Genomic DNA, 20,307 nt, shown 5'->3' with positions numbered 1-20,307 from the left:
GCAAGTTGAGATACACCTGTCACATCCCACTCTGTCCTCCACCAAGCCCATGGCCCTATCTGCTCTGTTCTGGAGCCCCAGGCTGGAACTTCCCGGACACTCTCCGTGGGGGGTTCCCCAGTAGGCCAAGCATCAACGAGAGGTGTGTGAGGCAGTAGCTGTGTCCGAGACACCCCTGGGAGCGAGAGGGGGCAGCAAAGGGTCCACGGCACTCCCTTCCCATGAAAAGCGACTTCTTTCCCAAGGGCCTGTGCTCTGTTCTAGAGCTGAGAATGACACAGTCAAGAGGTCCGGGGGCTTTGGGGGGAGGCAGCCAAGATTCTATAAGAGCCCCTCAGCCCCCGCCACTCACCTTATGTGGAAGTTCTGGATGTTGACGTTTTTATAAGGGGCTGTCTTTCTCTGACACCACAAGAGTAGCCCTTCCTTCGCCGAAGTCTCTGTGGGAAAGGGGACGACAGGCAGCGAGGTCAGTGGACTGCCCCCGTGGGGGGAGGGCCACTGACTCCTGGGAGGCCCCACCTAGACCACAGGGTCCGAGCTCTTTCACATAGGAGGTCCACACAAAGACCCCTAGGTTCCAACCCTGCTGCCACCAGGGCCTCAAGTCTATTTCCTTAACAAAAGTTGAGAAATTATCAGATAAACATAAAAGTAAGCTAGGAAGCTTTTCAGAGCTAGCCGTATTGCATATTGAAATACTGAGATAATGGTCTAGCTCCCTGTCACTCTCCTTTTATTCAAGAAATGGTGACAATACAAAATAAGCTGGTAACCTTTGTCAGGTGGCCATGTTGGGGAGGAAGGTTTGACTGGTCTATGAAATCTAAAGTGTTGGAACTCTGGAGAGGGGTATATGGGCCTTGTGGAGTGCACGCAGCTGTGAGGGAAGAAAGCATTAGGACTCCTGTGCAGATGTAGTGTTCTTCTAAAAAGTAAGGTTTCCTTACATTTAATGCATGGATCAACAGCGTTGCTGTGTGTCTGGAATGGACACACATCTGTAAGACAGACAGGTATCTGAGGGGACCCGGGGAGCTGTCAGCACAGGAGGGCTGCAAACGGCACTGCCCCCATGTGTTCACACCTGTGAATTACAGGTTATGGTACCACCCAGCGAAGTGGCTTCCTGGGTGATCTCGTTTACTTTCAATTCATAAAAGGGACTTTAAAGTGACATTAAACAATTCCTACAAAGATAATATAATAATACAAAGCACAAACAATGAAAAAAACAGCAAAGCTAATACTCTTAGCTCAAGTTCTTCACCAGCTACTACAAGATGAAAACACTAACAATTTAATCAGAGCTGACAAGAAGTCTGCCCAAAAGAATGAAACTCATCAAGAAGTCTATTTAAAAAATGGATTTACAACAATACCGTCACTAACAAGAACCATGCCCTAAGTGACTACTATGGGCACCTTTTTAACTACTTCTGTCCTAAACACCAAGTATTTAGGAACCAAACAGAGCTTCACATCACTGTATCATGAAGATTTCCATAACAAAGCTATTTATTTATTAAAAAAATTTTTTTTAAGGAGGGCACAGCTCACAATGGCCCACGCAGGGATCAAACCAGCAACCTTGGTGTTATCAGCACCACGCTCTAGCAACTGAGCTAACCAGCCACCCCCATAACAAAGCAATTTAACCCACATCATTTTCATTAAAAAGTTACTTTGAATAAAAATCGTTTTAAGATTTATGGGCCATTAAAATGAATTAAAAGTATTTTAAAAATATTATCTCTATCTCTTCTTAAAATTTGTTTTGGTATATGTGTTTTATAATATGCACAGCAATACATAAATACAATTTATGACAAAATAAATACACACACATCAGCTCAAAAGTTGCTGGAGTGTGGAAACAAAAGTTTAGAGACCACTGACCTGACCATTTGCATATCTGCCAAGTGGCCACCAGAGGGTGTTATGGGAGCAAAGTGGAGGACCTGGGATCTGCTAGCCCTCCCCGCACTCTCTCCGTTGCTATTCCCCTACCCTTTCCGATTTAACAACCCAAGAGCCAGGTGGGGTTTCCAATACACTTCTCCACAGCAACCATGGGCTTTCTCAAAGTGGGGGTGTTTCCCTGGGGCCAACACGCCTGTGGGAACCAGCACCGGAAACAGCTCTTACTTCTCTACAGACGAGGAGGAAGGACAGATGCCGGCAATGGGTCAAAAGTTCAGGATATGACTACAAATGTCTAACTATTACATTGTTTTGTACACCTGAAACTAATTAAAAAGAAAAAATGTTTTCTTTTTAATTCATTAGGTTCAGGATGTAGCCCACAGTCAAGCCCTGTCGCCCAGGTCTGAGAGCTCCCGGGCGGAGCCCAGGAAGAAAGACATGCATGGTGAAGGCGTGGGGAAGTGGGGGCTTTGGGACCTAGCAACCGAGCAGAAGACCTACCTTCCACGGAGATGTCCTGGATGGCAAAGCGGAGGATGATGGTCCAGATCATGCCCAGGGTCATTTTCACGTTCCCATCCACAATTTCTACAGAAACAGCAGCATGACACGTTAGGATGGGTCTTAGCAGGGACAGAGTTAACATTCCCTGAGAGCCCACGTCACTCTGTGCACCATGAAGGGAGACAAAGACCACACAGCTCTACTTCTGGGGGAAGTCAGTGTGTTTTTTAAAGTTACTATAATTACATGTCGGAGGTGAGAAGATCTGGGAGTGTCCTGCACAGGATAGTATCCTGGGGTATAAGGCATGTGTGCTCACTTCTACTGGGTACATTAGGAAAGGCAACAGAGAAGGTGTCTTAAACCCTAAGTGGTGTCTACCAGCCTGACAAAGAGTGGGAGGATTTCTAAACCATCACAAATGTTCTGGCAACTCTGTGAGTGGGGATATTTGGATAATTGTAGCTGCCAACATACCCATCCACACCTGGAAAACCAGTGCAGGCAACAGAAAGCAAGCAACCTCAGAAAGTTTTGTAAACTGCCATCTTGAAAGATCCACTAACTCACACATCAACTTCATAATGCCATTAATTGGGTATTTTTTAATTAAAAAAAAAAATCAAGCAGTTTCAAATCACAACTAAGATACCCCACTAAATTCAGTCTAAGCAGTACTTCTCAGACTTTTTAAAAATGCTACAAATTCTATGAATTTTTTTTTTTTTTAACCAGGCAATACAAACATAAATAAGGAGGAGCCCAAGACATGGAGTCATTTGTGGTCTTAGGGGCTGAGCAGGTGACAGTCAAGTGTAGACTCCTTAACCCAGACCTGCTTCCAGACGAGGACATGGTAACCTGGCCCTGTGGTACTCTCAGTTAAGAGTTAGGCACCCAAACAATATTTAATTTTTTTTCTACTTACAACACTAGTTTTTCAGGGGAGACACAGTAGAAACATAAGAAGGGGCAACTTCCAGGAACTCCTGGTTTCCTGAGCCCACGTCTGCTACGGTTTGCTTCTCACAAACCCCTTAAACAAGAGTGGATTCCATTAAGGAAATTATACCCTAAGGTCTCATTCCCTTCCTCAGAAGGGAAGGCAAAACTGCATGCTGCTGTATGGCCAACGAGGTACAGGGCACCACTGCTGCTACTTGGGAGACGGGGGACACTGCTAAGCAAGCACTGGGGTGCAGAGCAAAGGAGGGGCAGTGTCCACTTTGGACATGGGGCAGGATGCTCACAGGGGGGCTTAAATGCCCCTGCCAGAGCCCCAGACACCAGTGGGGGCCAGACCCAAGTCAGAGAGTCGGGTTAGAGACACAGGGAGCTGTAGCTACACACAACTATTTTCCTGAACCAGTAAAGCAGCCAGCCTGCACTTTGCAGAGCACGCTGGGGGGAGTCCAGTCAGTTAATCAGTGAAGACTCACTTCACAGACGTCTGAGATTTTTAAAGTACCCTTTCATTTGTAACTTCCAATGGTTTCACATCTGTAATGTTTAAAGAGTTTATGTAAAAGCCCAAGGAAAAAAACCCTAAATTCATAATAGGCAAAAGACATGAGTAGACACTTCACAAAACGTAAAATGGAAATAACCCATTCATAAGGATATTCAATTTCACTTGTGATTAAAGAAATAACACGCCGTTTTCCCAGCGATTAAATTAGCAAAGTTAAAAAGAAAAAAAGTAAACATGTATCTTGATGGTAACAAGACGACCACACAGTGGCTAGAAGTGGACATTGGCTTTAAAAAAAAAGAAAAACCTTTCTGGGAAATAATTCGGCAACAGGAAGCAAGCATCTTAAAGCTGTTTATCTTTTTGAGAGTAAAATTCTACCTCTAGGAATCTATCTCTAGCAAACATGTGAAACGCAGAGTGAGGCTACTCTGCTACTGTATAAAGGTGCTTGTTGTAAGGTTCCTTATCATGACCTCCAAATTGGAAGCCAGGTGAATGTGCAAAGTATAAGGTGTGACTGAGTAAATCCCAGACCTAGTCACCCCTCTGCTCAAAACCTCCATAGCCTCCCACCTCACTCGGAGTCCAAGTCCATGGACGGCGGGGCCTCTTGAACGCCCTCTAGTCACAGGGCCTCTGCAGCTCCCCCTCCCTGGACAACCACATGGCTTGTCCCTCACCTTCCTCCTGTCTCCACTTAGCCTTCACCTTCTCATTGAGTCCTTCCTTGATAACTTTCCTCCTCACTTTATTTCTTTCCATCTGACATATGTATTTGTGTATTTTCTCTCTCCTCCTTCTAGAACATACGCTCCATGCGGGCAATTTCTTCCATTTTGCATCACTGCTTAGAGTCCAGCACAGTGTCAGGCACAGAGAAAGCCTTTCACCAACATTTGTTGAACGAACGAACGAATGAATGAACGAATGAATGAACGAACGAACGGACACTGGAGGACACTAACCACACATGGGTGAAGGGGCAGAGGTAACGCAGGCCTGTCAGCCCTGACAATGTAACAGGAAGGACCCAGGTCTGAAACAGAACACAGATGTGTCCAACAGACGATGAACACAGCCATTAAAATTATGTTCATGAGCTTCTGATGACTTGGAAAAATCTAAACAGTAATATGGAAAGTAGAAAAACCAGATACAAAATTTTATGAACAGCATTTTGAATACAAGGGGAAATTTGTTTAAAGTCTAGAAAAAGCACCGGTGGTAATGCTGCCACTTGGCCTTTCCAGGAGTGGAGCGCCTATCCCCCCGCCCCCACTTGTGACAGCCAAATTCCTGGGCCTCCAAGAAGCTGGCCTTGAGCTTGGTGACTTCCCAGCGCTAAGGAAGACTAGGAAGCTTCTTTCTTGGGTCTTGCCTATTTACTCCTCTCCTCTTTCTTCCCCAGAAACCCCCCAGGGGTTTTTAGTACTGAATTCTCACTCATACCAAAGAAGATTCATTCCAGAAAACAGAGGAGCCAAGTACAGGCAAAGAGAGGGGTGTGTTCAGTGAACACCCTGTGTACCACCCCAGCCCCAGCGCCCACCTGACTGACTCCCATCCACCATTAGCGTGTATCCTGCCCCAGAAAGACAGATCCTTTCCCCAGGATCTCTGTTTGGAGCAGGGGTGCCCCATCTCACAGGCAGCTTTATGTCAGGGGGCTGCCAGGAATGCTTGGTCCAAAAGGAAGGTCCCAAGGCCACAACTAGGCTCTGTGGGATAAACCATGAAGACAGATTAACAACCTGCTGGGTGTGGGAAGAAGCGGGGCCATGTTTTTGCTATTCCTGGTCTACAGTAGCTTTGAAGCTGTTTGTATCCCGTGTTACCTCAGAACCTGCTTCTCTCTTCACCCCACTCAGCCCCCTAGGTTCACAGTCATCTGTGCAGTATTCAAACAGTAGAATGAATGATGCTAAAGAAATCCCTCAGGACAGAAACTAGACCCCTCGGGTCACCAGCTCCCAGACCACCACCCCCTCTCTATCTGGAGGACAGATACTAAACCATCGTGACCACCCCCAGGCTCTTGGCACCCAGAAATATCACACTTTCCTGCCCAAAGGGCTAAAAATAACAAAATCCTGCTTGGGTCCTCTTGCCTGGTTAAATCCCAACTACTCACTCAAGTTAACCCCCAACCCCATGGCTCTAGACATTCTAGAATCAAGGATAGTACAGGAAATCTTAAGGATCTATACTAACCCCTGCCCAGGATACGGAAATTCCTTGTCTCCAGCCTCCACCTGAACATCTTTGGGGACAGGAAACATATGCCCTCCCCAAAGCCCCCAGTCCATTCCCGAAGGTTCTTCATGTTGTCCACAATTGGCCTGCCCGAAGGGTCGATCAGAGAGTCTAGTCCTTGCAGGTGATCCACTCCAGTGCGTTTTATTTTATAGACTGCAGCAGCAAACTCCATTTCATTAAAATACACAAAACCCATGTGGAGCCTCATCTAGTTTCCTGCATCAGCAGAGAGACCAGCCGGCACGATCTGGGTGCTCAGCTTGAAATGAGAGAAGCGACTGCAAGACAGAAGACTCAGCTTAAAGCACTGGCAGCCAGAAGGTAAGGACTACCTCATTGTAAAGGAGCCTTTCGAAAACTTTGGAGAAGCGAGGCCTATGTGAAAGGAACTGGAAAACCAGGGCCGGCTAAGCTAAGTGGCTTCGGGAAGATTAGAGACGGTGGTTAGACTTTATGTCTTTGCTCCTCACCCGTCTGCTGAGGCAAGCACGGCCAACCTGACCCGCCACGTCACAGCTGAGGAAAGTTACACATGGAAGTTCTGTCCTGTACCCCTGCGGGGGAGGCAGCAATGCCTGGGGGTGACGGCAACAGGGTTAGACCTCGATTCTGGAGCCCGAACCCCTGGAATCAATCCTGGCTCTGCCACATGGAAACAGTCTGGCCCAGAGCCTATGCTCAACCGCACTTCATGCTGCCACTCCAGCATCTCTGCTGACCCTCAGTTTCCTTGACAGTAAAATGTGGCTGGTGATCCTCATCCCACAGGTCTGCTTCCAGGAGAAGAGGACAACCACACAGAGCATCCTGTCTAGCCAGGCACAGATCTGGAACTCAGCGCATGCTAGTCTCTCCCTCCTTCCCTTTCCCTCCTCCTCTTGGGTGCTCAAAGTCTTTAAAAAAATTTTTTTTCTTAGGTGGTTGTTAACTTTTCCTTTCTAAAAATCCGGATTTCTGGCTTCTTTTGAAAAAGTGGAAGATACAGCAATGCTGGACCTGCATTCCCATACAATTGGTTAGACCTATTTGGCAGCTGCCTGCTTGGAAGGACGTGTTCTCTCCCTAGTTCTCCACAGTCCCCACCCATCCCTACTGCTCACTCCTGGCACACCTCACCCATCCTATACTTCCCTGGGTCAGAGGGCATCGGAGCTTGCACCCGACCACCTGAGTGGCAATTTCTTTGGCTTCCCATCCCTGCTTAGTTGAAACTTTTTCTACCAAGTCTTTACTTGTCCCTAATAGAACAAACTATTCTTTTGTTCTTCTTAAGAGACAGAGGATATTCTTCCACTCATAAACCAAAGTACTACCCTGCTATGTGGCCTTCGAATATTTACTGAGTACCTACTACGTGCACCAAGCTGCTAGGAGCTGGGGCCACAAGGATGTAAAAGACATGGTCTCTGCCTCACAGCTGAGGGGGTCCTGGAACATATAAGGCCCACCCGTGACTGCCTCAAGCACCAGCCTGAGTCCCTGATAAGGCAGGGTCAGCAAACTTTTTTTGCAAAGAGCCTGATAGGAAATATTTTTGGCTTTGCAGGCCATATGGTCTCTGTCCCAACTACTCAACTCTGCCGTCCTAGCAGGAAGGCAGCCATGACGATGTGTAAACAAATGGTGTGGCTGAGTTCCAATATCTACGAAACCCCACGTGGGTGAGATTTGACCCCATGGACTGTGGTCTGTAGACCCCTGTGCTCAAGTTTGATGTAGCAACATAAAATCCCTCAATTTCTAGAAAAAAAGAGGAGAGACTTTAAAGTTATCAACCAGTGAAGAGACCTGCTCTACAGATTGACTGGAGCAAGGCCCCACTCTCTTCAAGGAAAGGCCACCCAGGGGCATTTCTCTGGTGTCACGCAGATCCAGATTTGAGTTCTGGTTTTGCTACTTATTGAGGATGAGAACTTGAAAAAGTTACTGGATCTCATCAGGCATCCGTTTACTTTTCGTGAAATGCTCCTCCGAGGGCTGCTGTGTGGATTAATTGATATCACTGGAGTAAAGGGCTTCAAAACTGTACCTGCCACACAGGACGTGCTCACGGTAATCACAACCATGGTTATATTATCAGTGAAGGAAGGAAAGAATGAATGGAGGCGATGTCTTAACTCATCTTTCCATCTCTGGTAGACAGCAGGTGCCCAATAAGTACTTGCGGAACCCATGGGACACAGTCCTGGCGGGCCTGGTGATGGCATTCTATTCTAATCGCCTCGACCCTCCCCAAATCCTTCAGGGCCAGCCGGAGACGCAGAAGCCGTGCTACCTCCTTTTAACCATTAAGAACAGGGTAATGATAGTTTAAACTGCGCTTTCATAATTTTTTTTTTTTAACTGAAGGAAGAAGAGCCAAGAAGCTACTCTGAAGGGAAATGCTATTAAGATTGTTCCCAGAGGCTTGCGGACATCAGAGCCTCAGGGCAGCCTCCACCCTCCACCCACTGGTGTTGGCACCCTCTCCGCGGACCACAGCAAAGCAAGGGCTGTGGATGAGGGAAGTGGCACTGTGCACAGTGCTGGGATTGGCTGAGGGGTACCCAGGTGTGGACCAGGAAGTGGGCTTTGGCTTTCCAGGGGTGGGGCTGACGAGTGGGGGAGGCTGAGATAGGATGGAAAGTGCTGTTGTTACATGAAGAATCCACAGGTCGACCAGATGGAGGTGCTAAGAGCCCCATTTCCAAATGCCCTCAGGGATGTGCGGACCCAGGGGTCAGGGGTCGGGGTAGAAAAGGCCCAGGGAACCAGGAGAACAGAAACTCAGGCTCCGAGGGACAGCCAGTGGGCAGGCCTTACCTTCGGCTCCAATGGACACCAGCTTGACCCCCTTGCTGGCTATGAAGTCCAGGGCCTTATTGACATTGGAGATCTTGTGCACCCTCATTTTGCCTCTCTCCGGCTTGGCCAGGCGTTCACCTGAATACAGACCGAGAACAGGGAAAGAGAAAGTGAGATACTATTATCCAGGAGCCAGGGCTGCTCTCACAACCCCCTCACCCAGGGCACAGCTCAGACGGACACACACGTGCAGTTTCGGTGCGGGGAAATGCCACCCTGGCAGGGAACAAGAGGCCTACCCTGCCTCGATTTCTCCCACGTCTCACATCTAAACTGCTTGCATCCACTCAGCAATTCTGTATAAAGCCCCTAATGTGTGTCAGGGACTTCGCTGGGTCCTAGGAATATGGGGATGAACCAAACAGTTTGCTGCCTTCATGCACTTATGGTCCAGAAGAAGAGACAGACCTTCAGTAGAGAAACACACAAATAAATATATACAAATGCCAAGAAGGATAAATGCTTCAAAGAACTGCTTAAAAAGAGGCAGCAGAAGAGGAGGGCGGCTAGGAGGATGAGGAGTTTCAGAGTGGGTGGGGAAAGCCGCTCAGTGGAAGGGCAGCCAGGCCTAGATGGCAAGAAATGGTGAGCGAGGCAGAAGGAACAGCACATGCAAAGACACTGAACTCCTTTTAGTCTAGGCTCTTTGGGCCTGCAAAGGGGTGTGGGTCACTCGAAGAGTATTTTGAAAAAGTTCCCTGTGTGTTGAAATGGAGCTGCCCACAGCATCCCTCTCTCAGTTAAGAACTGGGGCTCTTGTCCAGTTACTGCCTCCTGGGGGCACCCTTGGCTCAGCCCCAAGTCAACGCCCCACTCCCACCTCCACCTTCCTAGTGGGAGCTTCCGCTACTCAGGTTTCAGAGCCAGAAGCTGCAAGGAAACAGGAAATGGGTACGGGGGCTGGTTCTCCAAACATCCCATTAAGAACACTTTTATCCCAGTACAGAGGCATCCAGAAACTTCCTGAAATTATGTGCAAAAATTTTATGTGCAACACACCTGGAGAAGGAACGCACAGGTTTTAGAGTCTCTAAGAGCTCAGGCATCCCAAAAGACTGAGAAACATCATCCTAGAGCCTGAAACTCAGGATTCTTGCACCTGCCATGGTCTCTGGACCTATGGCCCAGTCTCCCTCCCCCAGGAATATCAGGTCTGCCTGACAGGGCTCCAGGGGCCTCCCAGTCCCCCAGCTTTTAGAGAACAGACTTCCTGTCACAGATGCAATTTGGCCTGGCAGCTCCCAGGCAGGACCAGCTGGGTTTTTATTATTAAATCAAGACTTTCCACTTCTGGCTCTCCCAAGGCTGTGGCTGCTGCCTTGTGTCTCCAGCAAGGCACCCCACCATCCCCCTGAGCAGATGAGATGCTACAGAGGTTCCCTCCCAAAGGATGGATGGAGACAATGCCATGCGTGTCCCCTCCTACCCCAACCAAGGCAACTCCCACCACTGCCCCAGTCCACGGGTCTTGCTGGGTCTGAGTTCCCAGCCAGCCCACCCGCCATGCACACTGACTGGAACGAGATTTCTCCACGAGGACTGTGGAAGTGGCAAGGCCAGTGGTTTTCAAACTTCGGCCAGCACAAAACCAGCTAGAGAAACTGCTACCTTCAGACGTCCAGCCCCCTTTCCCTGCCTCCTACATTTCTGATTTAGTAGGTCTGGAGGGGGTTTCTGATTCTGGTGTGGGTGGTCCAGGGACCATTCTTCGAGGACCTCTACAGGCAGCTTCCCTGCCTTCTCCTGTCATCAGACCCATCTCCAGACATGCTCAAGGAGGAAAAGTCAACATTTCAGTGACTTGATCTCCCCAGCCCCAAGAAAGAGATGAGCCCGCTTCACAGACATGCACAGGTCCCCCTTGGGTGCAAGCGGGTCATTCCATGGGAACGCACTGCTGGTTATGCAGAAAGGCCCAGGTTGGGCAATCGGTTACTCTAATATTTGCTGAGGGTCACCTACGTGGCAAGGACAGTTCCAACCACTTGGGACACAGAGAAGAGACTGTCCCTGCCGAAAGGACCTCAGCATGGAGTAGGGAAGAAAAGAAGTGGGTCAAAACGATTAAACCATGTGGCAAATGACACAATAGAGGAATTAATGGGGTGTTATTGGATCCCAGAGGAGGGCAGCCACTCAAAAGGAGGGGGTTCAGGGAAGCTTTCTTGAAAGAAACCCCTGAGCTGAATTTGAAGAATGAAAAAGAATGCCAGATTTGTTTATTTGTTAAAATGAAGAAATGTTGGGGGAGGCATTTGGGAAGGATCCTCTAAAAGGCAGTTAGAGAAAACCAGTATGGCAGTTCCTAAAAACCTTGAACATGGCATTACTATACGATCCAGCAATTCCACTTCTAAATATACACCCAAAAGAACTGAAAGCAGAAACTCAAGCAGAAACGCAAACAGATATTCACACAGCCACGTTCACAGTAGCATTATCTACAATAGCCCAGAGGTGGAAGCACCCCAAGTTGTAATCCATGATGAATGAACAAAATGTGGCAAGCACATACAATGGAATATTACTCAGCCTAAAAAAGAAATTCTGATACACGTTACAACATGGATGAAACTGGAAGACATTATGCTAAGTGAAATAAGCCAGTCACAAAAGGATAAACACTGGATGATTCCACTTACCGTGTTTCCCCGAAAATAAGACCGGGTCTTATATTAAAGTTTGCTCCAAAAGACGCATTAGGGCTTATGTTCAGGGAACGTCATCCTGAAAAATCATGGTAGCGCTTATTTTCCGGGTAGGTCTTATTTTGGGGGAAACACCGTATATGAGGTTTCTAGAGTAGTCACATTCATCAACACAGAAAGCAGAATGGTGGCTGTCAGGGGGCTGGGGGAAGGGGGGAAGGGGGAGTTAGTGGTTAATGAGTGTGGAGTTTTGTTTCGGTTTGGGGAGATGAGAAGTTCTGGAGACGGGCAGTGGTGGTAACTGCACAACAGTGTGAATGCACTTAATGCCACGGAGCTGTACACTTAGAAACAGTAAATTTTACGTTTTGTGTATTTTACCACCTGCTACAAACACACACAAACCCAACCTCCCACACATCACAGATTTCACCTGGAAGGGAAACAGACAAAAAGCATTGGGGTAAACAAGGCAGTTAGAGCTTGTGCAAAAGCATGAAGTACAGGGAGCATGTCATCTGGGAGGACTGCATGTCTAAAGTGTGACAGAAGGTCTGCGGTTTGAGGCCTTTTGGGGAATATCTGGTTGAAAACAAAGCAGGTGCCAGCTCACAAAGGATTCTGCAAGCTATGCTAAGGAATGTGGGCTGCAGGCTCAAATACTAAGGAATGTGGGCTGCAGGCTCAAAGCCCTGGGGAGGCGCCGAAGGCTTTCCAGTAGGGAACAGTGCGACCATATTTGGGCCGGTGCATGGACCCTCTGGCTGCAGTGTGTATGATGGACTGCCAGTGGGAAGGGATAAGCTGGGAGGTGGTCGAAGACCTCTGTAGTTGACACGGGCCCACACTGACACCACGGTAGCCAAGGTAACAGAAGGATAATAGGAGAAGATAAAATGTATAAAACTTGAATGCCAAGTTGAAAAGAAGAGCAGAGGCAGAGCTGTCTATGATTCCTAACTTACGTTTAGGGGAGTAAGATGAGGACTACAGGAAGAAAAAGAGGTTTGCTGGGGCTAGGAATGGTAAGCACAGTTTTGGACATACCGAGTGGACTCTGGGAGACATTTGGGTGGAGATGCTCAGTGTGGTTCAGAATTTAAGAGGAGCGCAAGGTAGAAGGCTGAACTGAGACCAGATCTGGGACTCACTGGCTTCAAGGTGGAAGGTAAAGTGAAGAGAGCAGCTAAGATTGCCCAAGGAATAAACCTAGGCGAGGCTACTGAGGACTGCCTACTTTTAACACGTAGTGGAGGAAAGGTATTCACATGAAAACTGAGTGTGCATTCAGGGGAGCTGTCCCTTCAGATATCTGGGCATCTAAATTCCAGGCTAGGGGATGAATAAGACACTGGGAGCGTGTGAATATAGGCACATAGGCAGTAGTGGAGCCAAGGTTTGGAGATGGTCAGCCATGGTTGCATTCGTGACCACAGAATCCTAGCATTTTGGAGAAGGGACCCGGGAGACCATCCTGCAAACCCCCTCTTTTTGCAAAAAGAGGATACTGAGGCAGAAGGGTAGGGACTTGTCCAAGGACACATGGATGGTCAGCAGCAGAGCCAGGACCAAACCCAGTCTCCTCATATGAATTTACACAAGTCACCCCCAACTTCTTTCAAGAGACCCAAAGCTAGCCCTGACCAACGAGAGAGGAGCAGCCCACGTGCTAGGGCGGCATTCCCAAAGCGGCAGAACCCAGCAGGCAGCACATTTTCCTGGGCCAGGGAGGCCCCGCCCACCTGGCACTCCCAAGGCCAGTGGTCCACCTCACCTGAGATGACCTCCAGCAGCAGCATGAGCTTCAGGCCATCCCGGAAGTCCTCCTCGATGTTCTCGATCTGCGTCCCGGCCTTGCGGAGGTGGGAGTTGCACCATGCTGTGAATGTCTGGGCAAAGGAAATAAGAGCAAGCGGTCAGGTTTCCCACAAGTCACGTGGTCTCTGAGGACCTCACAGGGGCCTCAGTGGGTCCTGGGACCCGCCTGCCTTACACCATCTTTCCAGTCGTTCTGTATAAAGCCTGGGTGAGCACCCGTGGCATGGAGGACGTAGCACCCTCCTTTAACGTCTACCCTCCCAACCTTCCAAAAACATCCCCAGAACACATTTAGCAGTGCCAGCAATTTACCTTAGGTTATAAGGTTTAATTTCAATCTTTACTATCACCTTAAGGCTAAATAGTTCATTAAATCCTTGTCCACTTTGCAGCTAGCTAAAGGAAAGGAATGACCAGTTTTGTTAAGGACACAGTTTGAGGCACAGTGCCAGGATAAGGAGTGAAAAAGGTAAGTACTCAAATGTAAACATCTGTGTTTGGGGTGGGGATAGAGGCACCCTAAGCTGCAAAAGTATGAGGAAGAATTCCAGAAAGGGAACATAAGGAGATTAATGAAAGACCATCAATATTGGAACATTCTAGTCTGTGGCAGGAGAGAAGCGAATTGAAGCTTTTTCTAGGTATATTAAGCAGATGAGCAGGCAGGCTACCAACCAAGCTGTCCTGTGCCAACAGCACCCCCTGGTGGCTCAAACAAGGAACCAGATGATTCAACAAACATGAGAAACACGTGTGCACTTAAAGTTCACACGCCCGTCTACAACTTGGACAAGTGTCTCTCTCCAGCTGTCACATTCCATGGGAAACGGAGAGAAGTGCCCTCCTACTTCAGATCCAACCCATTGCTCGGCAACTCCAGACTTCTCTGCACCAAATGACACTCAACTACATGGGGGCACAAGAGCCAACGTTCAGTGCCCCGACAGCAGGACCAGTCAGCTCTCTGCCCACCTGCCCTTGAAGTTGCAATGGTGAGCCGTGCACTATTCATCGTAACAGTAGCAGCCACACTAGAAATACCGCCCTCCTCAAAAAGGTCACCAGACTCATGACCGCCAGCACCACTTCCTCCTGCCCTGGGGAACTCCAAAGTGAAGCGGCAATGAATGGGCAGGAGAAGGGATGCAGGCCACAGCACTGAGTACTGGGGAAAAGAAACGCCTGTGTAGGTTTAGAAGCAAGAACTGAAGAGACTGTCAGCAAGAAGGGGAGATGTCAATCCATGCAGGGGGGAGGAGGGCGCAGCACTATGACACCCCCAATTTTGGGCCTCGTCTTTAAATCATGTCTCACTAGGAACTTACCCACACGAGATCCTTCTGTCCCTATAAACACGTCTCTACTCAGTAGGCCAGCCCATTTCCCTGACAGAGAAGAGAGGTGTGAGTGCTGTCTCAGGAAGTTTTGGGGAGACTGGCACCGAGATTGGGGGTGGGCAGGGGACATATACTGATTCCTCAGCTTGGAATGTCCTCTATATCGCACGTGGCTAACTCACACTCATCTTCCAAGATGGGGCTAAGGTATATCACCTTCTCCAGGAAGCCTTCCTGACAGCCACTCTCCATGTGTGGTTTGGGGCACAGAGTACACAGCATCCTGCACCCATGCTGTCATTGCCTGTATCCCACTGCCTGGTCCTTGCCTGGCCACTTGTCAGCTCCACACCTCCACACTGGGACAGACATAGCGTTCTCCCGAGAGTCCCAGGACACCGAGTCAGGGACCCGGAAGTGAACAAAACATCAAAAAACCCCTCCCTGATCTGTGCAGTGAACGTTCTAGTGGATATAAAAATTGGGCAACTGGTTAAAGAGCAAGTAAGGAACCCATGCAAAGTGGGAGAGTCCTGGAAGATCCACCTGTACATGCGGGTGATGCGTGCTGAATGGTATAAGGGCAGGAGGGTCAGACAGAGCTCTCAGGGACCCTCGGGAAGCAGAAGACAGCTCAGAGGAAAGGGAATGCATCAGGGCAAGAAAGAGGGCCTATAGTGCTGGCATCGCAACCTGGCAAGAGAGGGTACATTTGGCTTGTATTTCATTTTGTTGTAACTTTTGTTGTTGTTGCACAAAAAAATATTAAAAAGCTTCTACATCTTTAAAATAAATATATTTTAGTTTTTGTGGTCCCATATTCTCTCCCAGCTGTCATCTATCCATATACATACTTTTGTCAGGTGTCATCACACTGTACATTCATGGGGGAAGGAGGGACTCTTTTCATTCATGACTATCTTGTATTGCACCTTGTACAGCACCTTGCTCTCATCTCTCTTCCAGGCCCACACTCAGCCTCTGCCTGGGGACTCGAGGGGTCGAGGATTGCCCCAGGAACTCAAAGGGCTGGTCTCAGGTTCAGTGTGGCCAGGGTCCTGCTGGGAATCACCTGCACCCCCACAGTTAGGGACTGGGGAACCTCACTGTTTACCACCCAGTTGTGGATGGGGGTTGGGGTGCCAGGAAGGAGGAAGAGGCCTCTTTTGTAAAAACATAGTGCTTTGCAAGAGGAAAAGTACTGTTGAAAGCAACCTGCCCCATTTCCTGGGGAAGCTGGACTCAGCCCTGGGAGACAGAACCACACCCATGTTTGCTCAGGTCTCCCATACAAAACCCCACTCTGAGGACTCAGGGACTGGGCTTTGTTAAAACTCCAAAGGTCCCATCCCCATCTCCCACAGGTGATGGCCTTAAAGGGGCCTCTGAGTACCTCTCAAATAGGAAAGTTTCCCCCAAAGCAGCACCTATCTCAAAGCTCAGGCCTAAGGAGGAAATGGTGGGAGCAACTCAGTGATTAAGAACATGCACTTCTGGGTGCACTAGATCTGGGTTCACTGCTCAGATCCACTATTTACCAGCTGCGTGACCTTCAGATTAACCTCCCTAAGCCTCAGTTTCCTAAACAGTAAATAGGGATAGTGACAGCACTTTGTAAAAGCCAGGAGAACTAACTAGAAATATTTATGAAGTGCTTGACACTTGGAAAGTACTCAATAAAAGAGGAGAAAAACTGCCCCCCCCCGTTTTTCCGAGGGTCTCGGAGGACTTGCCCCTCTGTGCTCGCAGACCACCAAACTCTGCCGTGGGTTCCACCCCTGCAAGCGCTCACGGTGTTTTCAAGACGACGCCTGTGTGTCTGAGAAAAATCTTTTTTTTTTTGAACTGGTGCTGATGTGTCATGGGAGAGGGCTAAAATTGTGGTTAGGGGTACAGAAAGCCTGGGATTTTGACAGTAGCCCTGTGGACCCCCAGCAGAGAAGGATAATGCAGCACAAAGAGGGGAGGACAGTGTCAGCAACACGGCGTCCATGCATGCTACACAGACTCTCCTTGGGCGCAGGGCAGACCTTGGTCTTGAAGCTCGAGCTCCCACATTATGACAGAGAAGGGACCTCTCCCTTAGCAGTGCCCAGAGGTCCTGCCAGGAGGAAAAGGCAACAGCTTTTTGTTGGGCACATTCCCAAGCAGCACAAGGCAGGAAGTACACACCAATGGTGAGGAATGTGGATTCTAGAGCAAAGCTGACCTGCAGCCAGGCCCAGCTCTGCCCGAGTGGCCCTGGGCAAGTAACTTCAGTTCTTTAACCATCAATCTCTACACATCTGCAAGATGGGTATAATAATCGCACCTGCTTCAAAGGGTGGTAAAGGTCAATGCAACAGCACACAGGCCAAGTAAGTACTAAGCATAATCAACCCCACAATGCTCAATAAATGGTAGCTACTATTATCAGGATGAAGGACAGGAAGCTGCAAGAAAACGAGAGTTCAACGTGATAAAGAACAGTGCGTTACTTGCCAAAGGCATGTGCTTGGCGAGGGTGCTGGGAAAGGATTCAAGCCCCTCACCTGCGGGGGGAGGCACTGAGCTAAGTAAGGTCCCTTATAATTCTGATAATTCGAGAGCCCAAGGCAGCCCTTAAAAAGTTGGTTTAGAGGTGTGTTTGAAGAGTTCATTCAGACCAAGAGTCACACACTTAAATATCTGAGCAGGGTTTCTCAACCCCAAAATACTACTGACGTTTTGGTTGGTTACTTGTTTGTTAGGGGAGGCAGTCCTATGCGTCATACGATGTTTAGCAGTACCCCTGGACCCTACCCACTAGATGCCCGTAACATCCCCTCATCTCAAGTTGTGAGAACCAAAAATCATCCCCAGTTGAGAACCTAGTCTAGAGGAGATAAACACATATGCCAGAAATAACAGTAGTAATAGTAATGATAATAATAGCAGCTAGCATCTGTTGAGTACTTACTATGTGTTAGACTCTCCTCTGAGTGCCTGAGCCGCTTTCACTCATTTAATCTTCACAACACTGTGAGGCACGTGCTATTATTCGCCCCATTTTACAGATGAGGAAATGAAGGCACAAAGAGGTTTAATAAATGAGCAAAAGGAGCAAGTGTAAGAAAGAACGTAAGACTGGTTAGTAGTCCTCAACCCCATGTATGCCCGTGCCTTTTTCTTCAAACAGTGGCCTTCTCGGGCTATCCTTTGTTTTTCCACTCAGGAGAAAAATGGTACCAAGTGCACAAGCTGATAAATGACAACTGAAACACAGCCTCGGTATCAGGGCAGGGTGGTGAGGGGACAGGAGTAGCCTGTTCTTGGCTCCACATGGCAAAATGGGCCCTCAGCTGCCAGACCACCAATGAAGAGGAGGCCAGAAATCTGGACTTTTATGTGAATCCCCTAGTTTTTAAAATCTGGTACAACTTAAAATTAAGATATCCCACACAAGCTCCCAAAAAGAGGTCGGCAGGATAAATCTGAATTAAGACTCATAGGGTCTACAGTGGGAAACAGGAATTCTTTCTAAGTCTAACAAAAAAAGTTACACACGCAGGAATGTCTGGTGTGCGAAAACAAGCACTCACTCCACAGACAGCTGAGACCAGCACAGTTAACAGTCCCCAAGCCCAGGGCTGACATCAGCCACCTGGGCATCTGGTAGCAAAAGCTGCAAGGACTTCCGGGGATGGGTGGTGGGGGCTTCCCTCATCTGGGCCTGATCAAGGACCTACACTTGTCACCGGGGACGGCAACGCCACGTGCCATACGCCATGTGCCACACCGCCATGCTCTGTGAATGAAAACAAAGGCACCAAATTTCACTTATTACATTTGCAAAACCAGCTTTCTGTTAATTCCCATTGCAGGGTAGGTACCGCAACAAAGCCCACATGTCACAGTGGTCAGGCTGATATGGTACAACTCCTGTGGAAGGCAACTCAGCAAAGGAACTAAAAATGGGCATAAACCCTCAGCCCAAAGCTGGGACGCTATCCTGGGTAAATAATGCTAAATAAAGAAAAGGCTGTGAGCACAAAAATGTTCTTGCCAGCATAGCTTGAGAGGGAAAAAAAAATCAGAAATAGCCCCGTATTATATTAATAAAGTATTAGCTAAATAAATATGGTTCATCCACTTAATGGAACATTCCACGGCCACAATGATGAGTTCTGAAATTATATATTATTGTGGAACAAAGGTTTATATGTAATCAACAAAAAAGCAGGACACAAAATTGTATGTACTGTGGGTTTAAAACGATGTGAGCAGCCACACAAATCGACTGAAACAAAGCACATCCAAATACAGACAGAGTGTGTGCTCCAATCCTGGAAGTGTGCATGACTGTTTTCTGCTTTCCTTGCCCTGGCATCTGCCAATGTGGTTGGACAGCGATCTGCTCCTGACCCTTGTCCCCTGCGCGCTCTCCTTTTTGATGATGACTCAACACAGTGCACAATCCAGGCTGTGCACTCATGGCTGACCTCACCAGAGAAGTCTCCACGGACAGAGGTGCTTTCTCTATTGTACTGTATTTACAGCAGAGTAAACAAGAGAACCCACCTGCAGCCAAATGAGATAGGGGCGGTAGTGGGACAGCAGGGCCACTCCACCCGGCCACCAGGCTCATGTGCAGACCACACCCCTCCGGCACATCCTATCCTCCGGCTCCCCTGGGATCGAGACACTGCCAGGACAGTTACTGTGCACAGGACAGGGGTCAGGGACCCTGGGCCCGGCCCTGGCTCAGCTAGGCATGCGTGTGACCTCAGTTAAGTCACTTCAACCCCTTCCAGCTATGTAACCCCAAACGAGTCCCTTGCAGGCTGGAATCCAGCAACTTTCCCCATCACAGTGCACCTAATTAAAAAGCAAACAACCAAATAGAGCACCCAGGGAAGATCTTTCCTTCCTGGGCAGGGCTGATTCTGATTGGTGGGCTCTCTATGTCAAAGAGGCCAATCAATTCCACAGGGACAGCTTCATCTCAGTGGTCTCAAAGCATGATCAGTGGTTCAGCCCTTTGACCGCCAGCTCCCCTGTCACAACCAGACACCTGTTATTAGTTTACTGGATGGGCTCTAAAAGCTCTTTGCCACAATAACCCTGGAAGGACATAGGAGGACCTGGAACCTGGCTGTCTCCAGAGAGGGAAGCTAGGACGTTCATGACAGAGGAAGGAGGGACACTGGCTTTTCACAGAATATCCCTTTGTTTCTTTTGAATTTTATAACATGTGCAGTCATTACCTTTAAAAAAAAGCTATGCAAATATAAGAAAAGTCCATCCGGAAGTGTGTACATTTTTCTGTTAAGTCAGACCTCTGAGATGGGATAGAGGGTACTTTCCATTTCTCTGGGAATTTTTTTGGGGGGAAAAGGGGGCTTAGTGCTCATGTATTATCAGAGAGAGGGAAAAAACCCAGATATTTCCAAAATAAAAAAGAACAAGAAAAAGATAAAAAGGGAAGAAATTATCTCACCTATTTAAAAGAATTAGTAAGAGAATTAACTAAGAAATTACA

The 20,307-nt window shown here is 48.2% G+C and overlaps 1 protein-coding gene across 6 annotated transcripts in view; it reads right to left on the bottom strand.

Annotated features, from left to right (window-relative positions):
- Positions 1-20,307, bottom strand: part of ACTN1 (actinin alpha 1) — a 98,361-nt gene that overhangs the window by 27,650 nt on the left and 50,404 nt on the right. For all 6 annotated transcript variants that reach the window (XM_033107518.1, XM_033107520.1, XM_033107522.1 and 3 more), the window contains 4 exons: positions 13,427-13,541; positions 8,963-9,082; positions 2,428-2,514; positions 353-440 (listed from right to left, as the gene is read on the bottom strand). In XM_033107518.1, coding sequence (XP_032963409.1) covers positions 353-440; positions 2,428-2,514; positions 8,963-9,082; positions 13,427-13,541 — 410 coding nt within the window. The remainder of the gene's footprint in view (positions 1-352; positions 441-2,427; positions 2,515-8,962; positions 9,083-13,426; positions 13,542-20,307) is intronic.

Source organism: Rhinolophus ferrumequinum, chromosome 6, assembly GCF_004115265.2.
Source record: "Rhinolophus ferrumequinum isolate MPI-CBG mRhiFer1 chromosome 6, mRhiFer1_v1.p, whole genome shotgun sequence".
Classification (NCBI taxonomy): domain Eukaryota; kingdom Metazoa; phylum Chordata; class Mammalia; order Chiroptera; family Rhinolophidae; genus Rhinolophus; species Rhinolophus ferrumequinum.
Note: the sequence above shows the minus strand (reverse complement) of the source record. Positions and strands in the feature narration are given on the sequence as shown.